Consider the following 15478-nt stretch of genomic DNA (forward strand, 5'->3'; position numbering starts at 1 on the left):
ACAGCTACTTCCGAATTTATTAGCCGCCGCCTGTTTTTTTTTCTTAAATTCTAGAATAATTTATAATACCGACCGACAGCACTTCAGTTAAAGATTCACACCAACACAGGTCTTCATATCATAGAAACCGCGTAAACGTTTACTAATGAAATTAGTTTATTAGTCACAATTTCGAAAGGACAGTTCATTCACCCCGAGATAACTAACTCACACCATGCACGAGGAAAGCGGTCTATTTGAGTCATTGGTCAAAACCCACTAATACCATGTATTCACGCGGATTAATCATCATTCATGCTGTTATCACAGAATCCCGTCAATAGACAGATTTTCATTAAAAAACTCCTTGATTCAATTGAGGGGAGACATATAAGGCTTTTTTAATTACTAAGAGCACCGATCCTCTGAAACTCTGCCAAAAACTTCATGCTTACCACTCAATTTGTAAAAAAAAACAAATTGTTTTCTTTAATTTTGATACTGGATTAAACGGTACATCATCATGTAAATTTAGGAAAGTCCATATTAGAATTTCGTTTCGTTCTAATTTACTCTTATCCCATTTTTGATTTTGAGTATGGCGGTATCGCGTTCAGGGTCAGTCTGTCCATGAGGATACTAGTTGTGATAAGTCAGACAAGTCATGATTAGGCATTAAAGCAATTCACTAAGTGAAAAAGTGCCACCTGCCACTTTTTTCCGCATTAAGCGTTATATTTTGCTTAAGTCTACAAAAATCATGTCATCATTGATGCCGGTCCTCTGATAGAAGAAAAATAAACTCAAAAGGAAAACCATTCAGTAAATGATATAATATTGAGTTTATTAATCACAATGCAATAAAAGTGGTAATTTTCAATTTGCCTCGTCCAAATTCATACGCTCGCCGTTGTAATGTGGTCACATTTCTCTGATGAAATTAATCCCTTAAGTTCCTTAAGAAAGTATTTCTTAGTGGTTAATTATTGATAGAAAAGTCTGTAAAACATTCTTTGAACGGACTTCAGGGCACCAGGGCCCCTGTTCGAACACATGTATTTGCAAATACACTGAGCAAGAGCATGTGCACTGGGAATAAAATGGCGGAAACTCTAGTGAAAAAATCGCAAAATGGGCACCTGGACCCGCTCGGACCTGATAATCAGAGATGAAACAAAATTTTCTATTTCATAATAAAAATTACAATTTTATTCTTTTATTCAAGTATTTAACGCTATCAATCACAGTGTACTGTTCAATTATTGCATTGCCAATAATAACTATAATTTCATTAACTAAAAAAATCTAATTTCAAATCACCCCTGAATTCTAAAACCATTCAAAAACAATCATTTTTCAATTAAAATGATATAAACTGTTATACATATAAATATATATATACATAAAATACCTGACATTACCGGTAACTGCAAACAGAAGAAATATGGAACTATTTTCTAACCATGGTACATGGTTATCAATTTGAATACAATAAGTTTAAGTAGTGTAGCTACAAAAAGCCTAGAGTGAATTCCCCTGTAACCAAACAAATATGTTCATATAAAGCAAAAACAGCACAATCATCGCTAAATGGGGTCTTGACAGGAGCCAGTCACATAGCTGATGATCTGGTCAGTCGGTCACAACATCTCACAAGCCAGATATTTGCTAGTCTAGATGTCTACCAGTTAAGGTATTTCTAGGACTAGAACATCAGATGATCCATGTAGATGATCTGGACAAGTCTTTAGACGTCTGCCAGTCCCTAACATTTGTCATTCCCTAGACTTCTGTCAGTCACTCTTAATATCTGCAACTCTCCAGCCATCTGCCAGTTTCTTGACTTCTGCCAGTCTGCAGTCTCTAGACATCTGCCAGTCTCTTGATGCTAGTACTGGTCATCATCAGGATTTCTTCAGTAAAGAGGAAATAACGTTTTCGTAAACGACGAACGTGATACAACAGGCCGGGGTAACACGCAATAAACTCGGCGCCAATCCCTTATAGAATCCATAAACACCTTCAAATCTGAAACAGAATCAATCCAAATGTAAATCAAAAATAGGTAGCATTGAACGTCCAGCTACAGTGTAAAGTGTGAACGATCAGTTTTTGAGAGTGTGCTGATAAAACGTTTCGATGTCTGGTGTTTGTAGTTAATTTTCTATCAAATGTCCCAGGTGGACAAACAGCTTTCAAAAGTGTGCTGATAAAATGTCTAACATTTGCATTTCACTTATAACAACTGACCATCCAAATTTCACACGTGTTCAGGACTTCACCGGAGACATTTCAAATTGAAAATGTCTCAGGTGAAGTACGAGACACGTAAAACCTGTATGAGTGGAAGGTGGAGAGTTGAGGCCACAGGTTAAAACTTGCATCGGGGTATCAATCATTGCAAATGAACGCCATTTCATTCTGTAGTGAATCTTAACTAAATTACAACTGAGGTATTGGAGCAAGGGTCCTAACAGGCGGCATGGGGTGCATCTAATTACCTCCACGTTTCCTTGATAACGTGTAAGATACCGTTGTATCGTCGATGTTGATCCTGTAACCGCGAACGCACGACCTGATACGGATATGTCGAGCTCGCCGCGAATATCTTCGACAACGCCGCGAATACTATATATTCAAGAGGGTTCTGAAAATATTCAGGAAAATGTTTTTCATTTTAATTTTGCACTGTGGAAATAAAATTTCCCCGTGAAACAGTGTTTACTGATACTACTGGTACGTACTAGTTTAGTATTGATAGGTGTGTTACGATAATTATTGTAGAGATTCTTCATTTCTTCGTAAGCCATGAATTGCAGCGCTCCGTGAGATACTCCGAACGCTCCCGGCAAAAATCCCTAAAAAATAAAACATATACAAAGCCCGTGATAAAAAGCCCTTTAAACTGGGATTCATGGCCAACTTAAAAAATATCCTCTTGATGCAGGTATCACTTTTAAAAGTGAGCCGAGACCAGATTTAAGCTAAAGTTTGCTGTTACACTCAAATTTTGGTTTAATTGCTTAAATCCTCTTGATTATTTCACAATTTCATCAATGAGAACAACAATCTAACTGCACTTTGATGAAATATTCCAAATGTCTTGTGTTTGTCATTCATTTTCAATTAAAAGCAAGCCTGGAAAATCAAAAATTGTGATAAAGTATTGAATGTCTGAGGGGATGCAGGGTCCAGGCCATGGATTGATATAAATGGCTAACAAAAAGTAATTTCGATGTTATGATTATAACTTTATTCTTACCTTATAAAGTCCGGCGATGCCCTCGGTTTTACCAATTTTCACCAGAGCGTCGAACATGCCTTTATAATAGACGCCTCGTGTGTTGGCGACTGTCTGCCCAGACGAGGTACCTGCAGTGAGTGAGCGATCGTATTGTAAACACAAACGAGTTTTCGTCACCCAAATCGGGTTCGTGATCACTAACGTCATCAAACCTGAATCGGAGAGAGAGAAAAAGGAAAATCATGAGAATTGCTACGAGAGATTTCTAGAGAAATTCTCATTTACGATGGTCTCTAGAGAGGGTAAAAAATGTGCCTTAGGATAAATAAATATTTTTCTTGATAAATGAATTTTGATTTTTATCTTTTCATTTTGTATAGTTCTAATCATCTGTTCTCCACCTCTTGAGTGTGGCTAATCTAAAATCGGAGCTAAAAATTGATGAGAATTTCTTTTATGTTTAACGTATTTGTTAAGGTCTAATTCTTTCCTAAAAGTTACAACAAAATTTGAAAGATATTTCTCTACGTCCGGAGTTTCAATTGGAGTCTGGAGCGCAATTTCCTACCTGAACCAGCAGCAGCGGTCATATGTTGCGACGGTCTGAGTTGATATTCTAAATCTCCACTTTGCATCCAATTTTTCCCAGCGTTATAACTATATATAACACAACACAAAGTAAGGAGATAAATTAAGATGGCTGCCTCCAGATATCCACCTATGACATCATCAATTTGAGGATCATCATTAATAATGTGAAAGGGGGATTTCTATCTTTCACATATTTTCATTTTTTGAAGAAAGGTACTTACAAAAAGAAGTAAAATCCCCAGGCAGATCCAGCTCCCCAGACATTAGGCACGACACCGGCGTAAAGTCCACGGACTCCATCCTTTACGTAGATACTGCGCAGGGCGTGTAGCATCCCGTAATACACGGGTCGTTTAGCAGGTCCATGACCTTCATTTACTGCGAGAAACAAAAACAACTAATTTTGAATTTCCAATTTTTCGATGAAAATCTCTCGTAGGAAGGGGGGCATGACATTTATTGTCAAAAAGAACGATTTGGTTACACGACAGTGAAAGCCCTAAAGCCCAATTTTACGGACTGCAGGCGTGGTGGGGATTTAATCATTTTAAATCTAAAAAAATTGAATAAGCCCACTTGTTTAATTCATGACCGGTCTTTAAAACTGGGCCCTAATTCTCAACTAAAAACTGGTTTTGGCAAGTCAACAAAATTATGTGATTGATACAATAAACGATAGCCTAATAAGGCTAATAACCTATTTTTGATCGACTGATAAGAACATCACACTGTCAGCGATGAAAATAAAACCTACCTTGAAATCGGACTTTCAGTAAATCTAACGGGTGTAACGCAAGAGTGGACGCCACGCCTCCTGACACTCCGGCGGCCAGATGCTCCCACTTCACATGCGAGAAAACTCCACCGCTCAAACTCCTCCGTTTTTCTATTTCAGCCGCCTGTACGCCGCTCATAGCTGCTTGTTCTACTCGATTTTCTATATCTTACTACGGTGTTTTATCGGGTTTGATCCGGTCTTATCTGCGTCGAGTTCCTGTTATCTTATCATCTTGATTCGCCGCAAAACGTGTCGGTTTCTTTTCTTGAACGTGTTCGTTCTAGAAGAAATTCCATGGGCGCTGACATGTTTGATAGGGAAATACACAAGCTCGGGTAAACGGTCAGAGAAATCTTACCGACGCAAGGGTTTGATAAATAACAACAAACTGATAAATTAAATTTGCTATTTCATTAATCAATGTCGATTTCAGATCGATTCGAAAGTAAATTTTGTATCACATATTCAAATTCAAATGACTTTATTGAGCCTTGTAACAGAACATCATTGGTAAATACAATAAAGTAATATACGAACGAGATACATACAAGGTATCATACAACTAAAATTTACACAGGGACTTGTCACAATTGATAGTGAATGAATAAAACCAATATCAATGACCAGGTCCACTATCCCTGTATAATATAAAAAACAAGGGTGGCAACAAATTTTCAATCTGACAATGACTTCTCCACTTCAATCGACTGTAATTCCAAAAATTCTCAACCGATTCACATGAAATAAGCTTTAATACAACCTAGAAGACTTTCTGCTTCCAACGAGCCTTTAACCACCACTGTTATTTTATTATACAGTTGCAGGGATACTGGTACCCCCATCATTGGTCTCATCCATTATCAGTCGTGACAAGTCCCTGTGAAAATTTAGGTGAGAGAAATTATAATAATACATTGAACGATAGAAATTATATTATTATCGCAGGCAGCAGTGATCACATGACTGTCGCCACCATTTTGTTTGTCAGCTGTCAAAAAATCGAAATAAATTCACTTTTCGGCCGAAAAATCGCCTTCACGTATTGAAAACTAATCGAAATGAGTTCGGGACCGAATCAGACGGACGGCAAAAAGGATGACGTCGTGCCTGGAATGGAAAATATTGATAACGGAGGCGGTAAGCGCTGGAGAATGTTCGCGTTTAAATGCATAATCGCACTAATTATCGAAATAAAACGTTTTATGTTTTCGCTTTTTGTCAGGTATGCTGGCCGCTACCAGTTTGTTACAGCAACGGGCGAACGAGATTCGAGCTAAAAGGGTCAACTGGCAGTCTTACCTACAGTGAGTAGATTTATTTGAGCGTTACAAAAATGTGGTGTTGTTCAAATAAATTTGATCGCCTGGCCCACAACAGGTGCTAAAATAATTGCACCCCTCTCTTCGACTCGATTCAGTTACTTGCTTTGCTTGTACAGAATTAATGTAGCCTTCCCAGCTGACTACCTTAAACAGTTAAGCTCACTGAAGTAGTTATCATAGCTGGGATGATCGATATATTGATGACTTAAATTCAAATGACAACTGGCCTATTACTTAGTTTTACTGCTGTAAGATTAAGATATTTTTCGTTGTGTTTCTTGGATTTTTCAATCCAATCATTTCTATATATTTCAGGGGTCAGATGATCACTCAAGAGGATTTTAATTTCATCACGCAATTCGATAATTCTACGGCCGAGGGCAGAGTTCAGTTGTTGAGGGAAAAATCAAACCAGGTAAAAACTGTTCGACTCAGCGAGACGAGAAGATACACAAAATCCGTGTAAGATGATAACGAGAGAAATCCCACAATAACGAAGCCAAAACGAGAAACTTGAATAGAAGACTATTCAGTACGTCTGATGATTGCTAATAGTCTTTAGCCGAAACGTTGCGCAAATATATATACTCCTCTATTCAAATTTCTCGTTTTAGCTGAATTTATTGTGGGATTTCTCTCGTTGTTTGACTCAGAATGCTTTCTTTTTCTAATATTGATGAGTTAACTCTTGATTAACCCTAACCCTTACAATTAGGTTGAGATTTTCATGTTAAGAAAAAGGAGCAAATTGACGATTAAAATTCTTGTGTTTACGTTTATCAATTTTTTTTCAGTGCGCAAAGACGTTTTTGAATTTGATGGGACACATTTCCAAAGATCAAACTGTACAATACATTCTCACTATGATCGATGATATGTTACAGGTAAAATAATCTTTATCAATCAAAAGTAAAGAAATTAAAATTTGGTCGTTAAAATTCTTGTCATTAAGATTTGATCAACACAAATATTAAAATTAATTCCTCAATTTATTGATCATATTTCTTTCAAAAGTAAACCAAGAAAAATAAACGAAAAATTGAAATCTTTTAATTTTTTTTGTCAAAATTGTTAAAATTAGCGAAATGGAGAAATTTGATTATACAGAAATAATGCTCACTAAAAATAGATTAAATTTGATCCAAAAACTATTAGATTTATCACCAAAAAAAATCGAATTTGTTGATATTTTGATGTTGCAGGAGGATAAATCACGTGTTGAAATATTCCGCGAATACACGAAGAAGCGAAATCGCGATTCCGTCTGGGGTCCGTTTCTGAACATGTTAAATCGGCCGGATGGGTTCATTGTCAATCAGGTAAAAAATTGTATTCATGAAAAATAAATTTGAGTGATGTCACTACATGGTCCAGTCAAATACGCTTTGTTCTTATCAGTTCAATCTGGATTTTGATGTAATCCAGACATTTTATGGTCCGACTTTATATTATATTAATGTGTGTAAAATATGATGTTTAATCCATGAATCGGTTAAAGTTCGTCCCAAATTGTAGAAAGAAAGTAAGAAAAAGTTGAAAATTTGTGGAAATTTTTTTTTTGTTAGACCGGTCGAATAATCGCGAAGATCGCGTGTTGGGGCAAAGATCCGATGGAAGGATCGGATTTGATTTATTACCTGACGTGGTTGAAGGATCAGATGCGTATTCCGAACAATGAATATTTACAAACGGTCGCCAGATGTTTACAGATGATGTTACGAATCGACGTGTATCGACAAGCTTTTATAGACGTTGATGCTATTACTACGTAAGTTCGAGTGGAAATTTTAGAAATTTAAATGTCTTGAATTTCTTGATTAGTTTAAGAAATTCAAGAAACATCCGAGCCTAGTGGATCCTCACTTGCCACAAGTTGAATCCTCTATTACCACAGTCGTTGATGTCCTACTGCACACTAGCACACTTGAAATTCAAGAAAACATCCAAGCCTAGTGGATCCTCACTTGCCACAAGTAGAATCCTCTATTGCCACAGTAGTTGATGTCCTACTCCACACTAGCACACCTGGTGGATCCTCACTTGCCACAAGTGGAATCCTCTATTGCTGCAGTAGTTGTTGTTCTACTACGCACTAGCACACCTGGTGGATCCTCACTTGCCACAAGTAGAATCCTATTACGACAGTCGTTGATGTCCTACTGCACACTAGCACACTTGAAATTCAAGAAAACATCCAAGCCTAGTGGATCCTCACTTGCCACAAGTAGAATCCTCTATTGCCACAGTAGTTGATGTCCTACTCCACACTAGCACACCTGGTGGATCCTCACTTGCCACAAGTGGAATCCTCTATTGCTGCAGTAGTTGTTGTTCTACTACGCACTAGCACACCTGGTGGATCCTCACTTGCCACAAGTAGAATCCTATTACCACAGTTGTTGATGTCCTACTGCACACTAGCGCACCTGGTGGATCCTCACTTGCCACATTAGTTGTCATGATTTTCATTCGTATTGTTTTTCAGACTGATTGCAGTACTCGGTGATAAAGTCGGATTTCAAATTCAATATCAACTCATCTTCTGTTTATGGTGTTTAACTTTCAATCCTAAACTAACCGACAAACTGTCAGAGTAAGTGGCTTGAATCGGAAACCTGGTTACTTGGATGGATTGAATTGTTTTTCAATTATCATTTTTTTACTCTTTTCAGATATAATATCATCCCGATTTTGGCCGACATTTTGACGGAATCGATCAAAGAAAAAGTTATTCGAATCATTGTGGCCACTTTCCACGTAAGTGAATTAACTTGAACAAAAAATGCGGTGCCTGCTATAAGTTTGATGGTGTAGATTTTAATAGAAATATAGAAGAAATTGAAACGCAAATAACTGAGTAACTATCAGTGCATCTGGTTGATCCTCACTTGTTACATGAGTGGAATCCTCTTTTGCCACAATGATTGATGCACTAGTTAAATTTGGTCTTGTCATGAGAGGAATTCTCACCACAGATACACTCCAAAAAGCTCATTAGAAAATAAATCGATTTTAACAGAGTTTTTGCCTTTTCGGTACTAAATGCTTAGCATTTTGTTTTATTTTGTAGAATTTATTAGAGAAATCAACTGATAAGGATATATCGCAGATGTACGCGTTATCGATGGTTCAGTGTAAAGTATTGAAGCAGTTAGATTTATTGGAAGGCAGAAAGTTCGACGATCCCGATATCACCAACGACATGGAATACCTAAATGAATATCTACAAGCTAGCGTCCGCGACCTCAGGTGAATATTTCATGCGATGCGAGTATGATAAAACCTCTCGTAAATGCGAATCAACCATTCGTGTGAAGTGTGGATAATTACGTGCGCTGATAAAATATCCTATGCTTGATGTTTATTGTTAATTTTCAATTAAAAATGTCTCAGTTGAAGTACTGAACACAGGTGAAGTGTGGACGATAAGTTTTTGAAAGTGTGCTCATAAAATGTCTAATATCTGGTGTTTGTTGTCATTTTCAATCAAAAATGTCTCAAATGTCTCAGTTGAAGTACTGAACACATGTCACATGTGAAGTGTGGATTTTTTTGAAAGTGTGCTGATAAAATGTCTTGTTCTTTAATTAGAAACACGGTTATTTCTTCTAGTTCCTTTGATGAATACTCAACCGAAGTGAAATCTGGACGATTAGAATGGAGCCCGGTGCATAAAACGGAGAAATTCTGGAGGGAATGCGCTCAACGCCTTAACGAGAAAAACTACGAACTGTTAAAGTAAGTCTGTGATGACAGAATATCTTCTTGAATTTTGACTACGCTCTGCTGAGCATCGCTCATTTCATAGAATCTTGTTCTTTCGTTTATTTGTTTTAGAATATTGATAAAATTGATGGAGTCGAGTCGTGATCCGTTGATTTTGTCGGTAGCAGCTCACGATATCGGGGAATATGTGAGGCATTATCCTCGAGGAAAACAGTAAGTATTCATCCTACAGTGTCTCACGATGCCATCAGCTTGAAATCTTTGTTAGGGAGGATATGTCTATATTAGGGTAGAGGTTTATACTGTGACAGAGTCTCACGATGTCATCAGCTTGAAATCTTCATTATATGTCTATATTAGGGTAGAGGTTTATACTGTGACAGAGTCTCACGACGTCATCAGCTTGACATCTAGAATGATATGTCTATATTAGGGTAGAGGTTTATACTGTGGCAGAGTCTCAGATTGTTAATCAATTTTTCCTTCACGTTATTTTTCAGCGTAATAGAACAATTAGGTGGTAAAGTTTTAGTAATGAAAATGTTATCGCATGAAGATCCGAATGTTCGCTATGAGGCACTTCTCGCTGTACAGAAAATAATGGTTCATAACTGGTTAGTATTTAAACCTGTGTTGAAATCTGTGAATGTTTCCAGGGGCCGATCTAGGGAAATTGGAAGCAGGGGTGCAGAAGAAAAGACTAAGGGATTTTTCAGATAAGGCAAGGCGTCATAGGCTATAAGTAGGGTTCCCACTGGGGTTTAATGATGTTTGTCTTGACATAAAGGATACCCTCAATTGGAAAGCAAGGGTTCGGACCCCTGAGACCACCCTGGATTCTTGAGTACATTGCTTACAATGTCTTAGACATAGACTAAAGCTTTACTTTATATATATTCTTGATTGATAAATAAAGCTTTTATTGAAAAAAAAGCTAGCCATTCAAACGAAAGAGCAAACAATTTAAAAGGATCTTTGGGTGTAGGCAATCTGATGATGTCATAAAGAGATGGAATTCCTTAAACTTTCCTAAATCTTTGTTCTTCATGCTTTGTAATTTTTGTACCTTTTTCATCTTTTTTTCAGGGAATATTTGTCGCGCGCTACAGGAGTATGAATAATTAGTAAACAAAATAGATGATTAAATATAGCATAAATCTTATATTCTCCATCTATAATAATAGTATGTTATCAATTATATTTGGGAGATGACGATATCTGGACTATCAGGGCGCGCTTGTGTGCGTGCTGTGCTGTGATGAGACCATCAAAAACGATGATGATGGTGATGATATCAAAACCTCTCTAAAATCTAGTCATTCCATTTACATAATTCTCCATTCGGAAAAAATAGAAACACGTGTACGTTATATAGATATTAAACTTAGATGAAAATTTTACATTGTATTCAGTTAAACCGTGGACTCGAGGCATGGTTAAATGCAGATGATAAGTTATTATGATAAATGTACGATAGATATTTGTGTCCCTGTTCGTGATCGACCAATCGGATCGTTGGATTAAGACCATCGACCAATCGGATCGCTGGATTAGCTGGTTCCGTTGCATTTCAGTAGACTCCTCCTTACTGTAGTTCATATTTCACGATTTGTCGGTTGCTGAGTGAAAACCCTCAATCTTTTCATCCCTTTCGGTATTCGAACCTGATAGCAACGGGACTCGTTCACGATCAGTGTCAGGTTGGTGCGAGATTTCTCTGGTCGGTGACATCCGATTGTCAAACCACAGTCAATCCAGTAACCTAAAATCTTTACAAAGATCTTGGAATGACTTGAAATGACTTCCAATTTTATTATCAACTCGGCGAAATATTTGCCGCTCCCCAACGCTATCTCGAGTTCCTCGATTCTATATTCCGATAAATAACTTCATCGAGTAAGGCCGAGTCCACTGTCGGCGAATGGAGCGTACTGAGAGAATTTTGTGCTAGCACCGAGCTAGAATTTTACCTGTTCTATTAGAATTATCTACAATGTGCTAAGAGAATCAAACTACAGTGTAGATGTAGCCGATACTCGTCTCGGAGATGGATTAGACTAGTGTATTGAAAGCCTGTTTATTGTATGCCTTGTATGTATGCTATATTATGATGTATATACCTTGAATAATGATAAAAAGAAAAAACAAACATTGCTGTGAATTTGACTTGATTCTAATCTGATCGGTGACTCTGTTATCTGGACCCGGACAGTTTGCAATCATATTATAACTTCTAAATCAGCAAAGCTCCGTGACCTCATCCGTGGCATTCTGAAGAAGAGTGTCCGTCGCGGGAACGAGCATGTCCAACCATCTTACTTGAAAGGTGAAGGGATTTGAGGTCTGGGCGTGCTGGGGAGTCGGGGCGGATCTATAGGTCTGAGCGTACAGAAGAACAGGCACTTCGACTCGGCTAAACAGCACCCACGGCGAAGGTCACTAACGAGGCGCCACCCTCATTGTTAGACACGGAAGACATTGTTCTAGAACGATGCTACTTTGCGAGATGATTAGAGGTAAATAAACAGAGCCGATTTAAATGAGAACCAATCACCACAACAGGGAGATAAAAAGAACATCATGTGCCAATCAAAAGCAATATATGGCTTTAATATATGGCTTTTATGAATTAATGTTGAAAGTTCGATTGTCGTCTTTCGTAACTCTCTGCCAAATCATCTTGTGTTATGTTCACTTGTTGATTTAGGTTCCCCACGTCAGGTCCACCTGCCATCTGAGCCCAGATGGAGGCAACCATCAAGCTTAGTAGAATAACGAGTTCGATAAAGTAATCTGAAATTTTTGAACGCAAATGAGATACCATCGGAAAAAGTCGTCACAGATTATTGAACGATTTTAGAATTCCCCTGGAATTTTTCATGGCTTATGTAGATTAAGAGAACTTTTCTTGAGGAGAAATACCCTGGTTTGTCTATTTCACCGTTTTAATTTCGCTCCGGACACAGTCTTCAAAAAATTTAAAAATGACTTACTACTTAGCATTTTTGATGGCGGAACGCGTAAATCCTACACCAGTCCTGGAAAAGGATATTTCTGAGCACATGTATAAGAAACATTACATCGTCAATAAGCGCACACAATCATGATCACTATCATCTAATAAAGCTATATTGTTTTATGCATCGTTTTAGCGTCCGTATTTGCATCCAGGAAACCATGATTTTTTGCATGGCGTATATTGCATGGACGATTTTTTACTTGGCCCGAATCAGCACCGAATTTCTTGAATAGCCATTAAACTAATTTCCGATAGTATTAATAATTACGCAATCAAGCCTTATGGTGATGGCATCCGATATCCACCCCAGTGAAGTTCATTACTTGTTCCTTATTCCTTATTCGATAACTTATTGAGAATTCATCTCCCAATAAGGAACAAGGAACAAGTAACTGTTACTTGTTCCTTATTCAGATTATCTCGTCTTAACTTCATCCCAATAAGGAACAAGTAACTTATTCCTTATTCCATTACTTATTGATAATTCATCTAATAAGGAACAAGTAACATGTTCCTTGTTCCTTATTCAGATTTTCTGGTCTTTACTTATTGATAATTCATCTAATAAGGAACAAGTAACTTGTTTCTTATCCCTTATTCCATTACTTATTGAGAATTCATCTCCCAATAAGGAACAAGTAACATGTTACTTGTTCCTTGTTCCTTATTCAGATTTTCGTCTTTACCGGTTCAATTTTCGTTACTTATTGAGAATTCATCGCCCAATAAGGAACAAGGAACAAGTTAGGCCTACTTGTTCCTTATTGGGCGATGAATTCCGAATAAGTAATGAAATAAGGAATAAGGAACAAGTAATGAACTTCACTGGGGTCCGATATCCCTCCATCGTTGAGATCGGTGCAAGAGCGGAGGCGGGCTAAGTGGCCCGGGCCCCCTACTTTTTCGGCATAACAATTGTTCATTACCTGGCTTAAGAAAGTCACACATGCAGAGGCCATCTGTGTTATAGAATCGAAATATGATCAATTTTTCGACACTCGCAGCCATGTACAAGTATATACGTACTATATACACCAATAAATCCAGGATACTTTGGCCCCCCTATTCTATATTTGGGTGCCACCCATAAGATGGTTCTTCAATCACGATAGGTAGAACACAATATCCGTGTTGATGAGGAGAGAATCCCACAATGATAATAAAAAGTCCGAAAATGAAACTTCGAGATAGTAGTTTATTTCAACGTTTCGACTATATCCTAATAGTCATCTTCAGGAATAATATTATTCCTGATTCCTATACATCTTATTCCTGAAGATGACTATTAGGATATAGTCGAAACGTTGAAATAAACTACTATCTCGAAGTTTCATTTTCGGACTTTTTATTATCATTGTGGGATTCTCTCCTCATGGTTCTTCAATACTTACGTGAGAAGAAGTATGTTGTTCGCTTGTTAGGTCTACAATGACTGCATAGTAGAAATCATCGAGAAATATATTGGACAGCGTGAATTCGGTTTGTTTTAACAGGTTCCATCTCGATCAGGATTGAAGTGAGTTGTTGTTCACTATGGAAAGATCACACCTGTCCCCCCGAGTATGAAACGGGATTCCTCACTGTTGTTCAAAATCAGTCGATTTTTGAATCGCTTTTTCGTGCGAAGGTCAAATTCGCTCGATATAATTCCGCGGGAAACGGCATTATTTTTTCCCTGTCAAAAGAGCACCGCCACCAGAATGCCTTCTACGTTAATCAGGTAAACCTCGAAACGAAAAAAAGTATCATTTCCTCTTTGAATCTTTTGCGGTCGATTCGATTGTGGTGATAATAGATGATTGTCAAGCGTCAAAATTATAACTATCAGAATATGTATAGGCAAAACTTTCGAGGTTCGTGAAGTTCAATTGACGAGTGACGAAATTCGTCAATTTTTAAGGAGAAGTTATAGTTTGACGAATTGACGAATTGACGAAATCGTATTTTGGGTTTTTTATCACTACAGGGTCCCAGGGGCCTAAAACATATAAAATGTGTGATATAAAGAGGTGACCGGGCACGGGCCCGTTGGTGATATGGCTTTATTGCAAGGTTCCTTTCGTCAATTCTTCAAGCTGAATTGACGAAATCGTATTTTGGGTTATTTTATCACTACAGGGTCCCAGGGGCCTATAACATATAAAATGTGTGATATAAAGAGGTGACCGGGCACGGGCCCGATGGTGATATGGCTTTATTGCAAGGTTCCTTTCGTCAATTCTTCAAGCTGAATTGACGAAATCGTATTTTGGGGTTTTTTAGGCACTACAGAGTCCGAGAGCCTATAACGATATAAAATATGTAATTTAAACGGGTGACCGGGCACGAGCCCGATTGTGATATGGCTTTATTCCAAGGTTCCTTTCGTCAATTCTTCAAGCTGAATTGACGAAATCGTATTTTGGGGGTTTTTTAGGCACTACAGAGTCCGAGAGCCTATAACGATATAAAATATGTAATTTAAACGGGTGACCGGGCACGAGCCCGATTGTGATATGGCTTTATTCCAAGGTTCCTTTCGTCAATTCTTCAAGCTGAATTGACGAAATCGTATTTTGGGGTTTTTAGGCACTACAGAGCCCGAGAGCCTATAACGATATAAAATATGTGATTTAAACAGGTGACCGGGCACGGGCCCGATGGTGATATGGCTAGCAATAACAAAGGTTACGGCAAATTCGATGGAATTAGAAGATATAATGGTGTGCGTTGACTTCAAATCCGTTGCAAAATCAATCCATGTCATATAGGGCCCGGTCCTACTGGTGCTATGACCTATTTAAACGAATCATGACGCGGAGAATTGTTGGTCAGCCATT

General features: G+C 37.8%; 2 protein-coding genes across 4 annotated transcripts; one reads left to right on the forward strand and one right to left on the reverse strand.

The window, feature by feature from the left end:
- Nucleotides 1-854: 854 nt before the first annotated feature.
- On the reverse strand, nt 855-5534 carry LOC141909652 (solute carrier family 25 member 32-like). Of its 3 annotated transcripts, none has more exons than XM_074800202.1 (8): nt 5506-5534; nt 4569-4872; nt 4036-4192; nt 3792-3880; nt 3242-3435; nt 2724-2837; nt 2481-2626; nt 855-2007 (listed from the first exon to the last, which is right to left on the reverse strand). In XM_074800202.1, the coding sequence occupies exons 2-8, from the start codon at nt 4726-4728 to the stop codon at nt 1884-1886; spliced, it is 984 nt and encodes a 327-aa protein (XP_074656303.1). In that variant the 5' UTR covers nt 4729-4872; nt 5506-5534; the 3' UTR covers nt 855-1883. The 3 variants fall into 3 exon arrangements, with proteins under 3 accessions (XP_074656303.1, XP_074656302.1, XP_074656301.1); XM_074800201.1 differs by lacking the exon at nt 5506-5534 and adding an exon at nt 5141-5380; XM_074800200.1 differs by lacking the exon at nt 5506-5534 and having other exon boundaries at nt 4569-4890.
- A 22-nt stretch (nt 5535-5556) lies between these two features.
- On the forward strand, nt 5557-11791 carry LOC141909654 (V-type proton ATPase subunit H-like). Its single transcript, XM_074800203.1, has 13 exons — nt 5557-5729; nt 5815-5896; nt 6230-6329; nt 6709-6798; nt 7117-7233; nt 7480-7682; nt 8400-8507; nt 8587-8671; nt 8985-9163; nt 9527-9652; nt 9752-9853; nt 10141-10254; nt 10727-11791. Exons 1-13 carry the CDS (start codon nt 5651-5653, stop codon nt 10755-10757), a joined length of 1416 nt encoding a protein of 471 aa, XP_074656304.1. The 5' UTR covers nt 5557-5650; the 3' UTR covers nt 10758-11791.
- The last annotated feature ends 3687 nt before the right edge of the window (nt 11792-15478 follow it).

Source organism: Tubulanus polymorphus, chromosome 8 (assembly GCF_964204645.1).
Source record: "Tubulanus polymorphus chromosome 8, tnTubPoly1.2, whole genome shotgun sequence".
Lineage (NCBI taxonomy): Eukaryota > Metazoa > Nemertea > Palaeonemertea > Tubulaniformes > Tubulanidae > Tubulanus > Tubulanus polymorphus.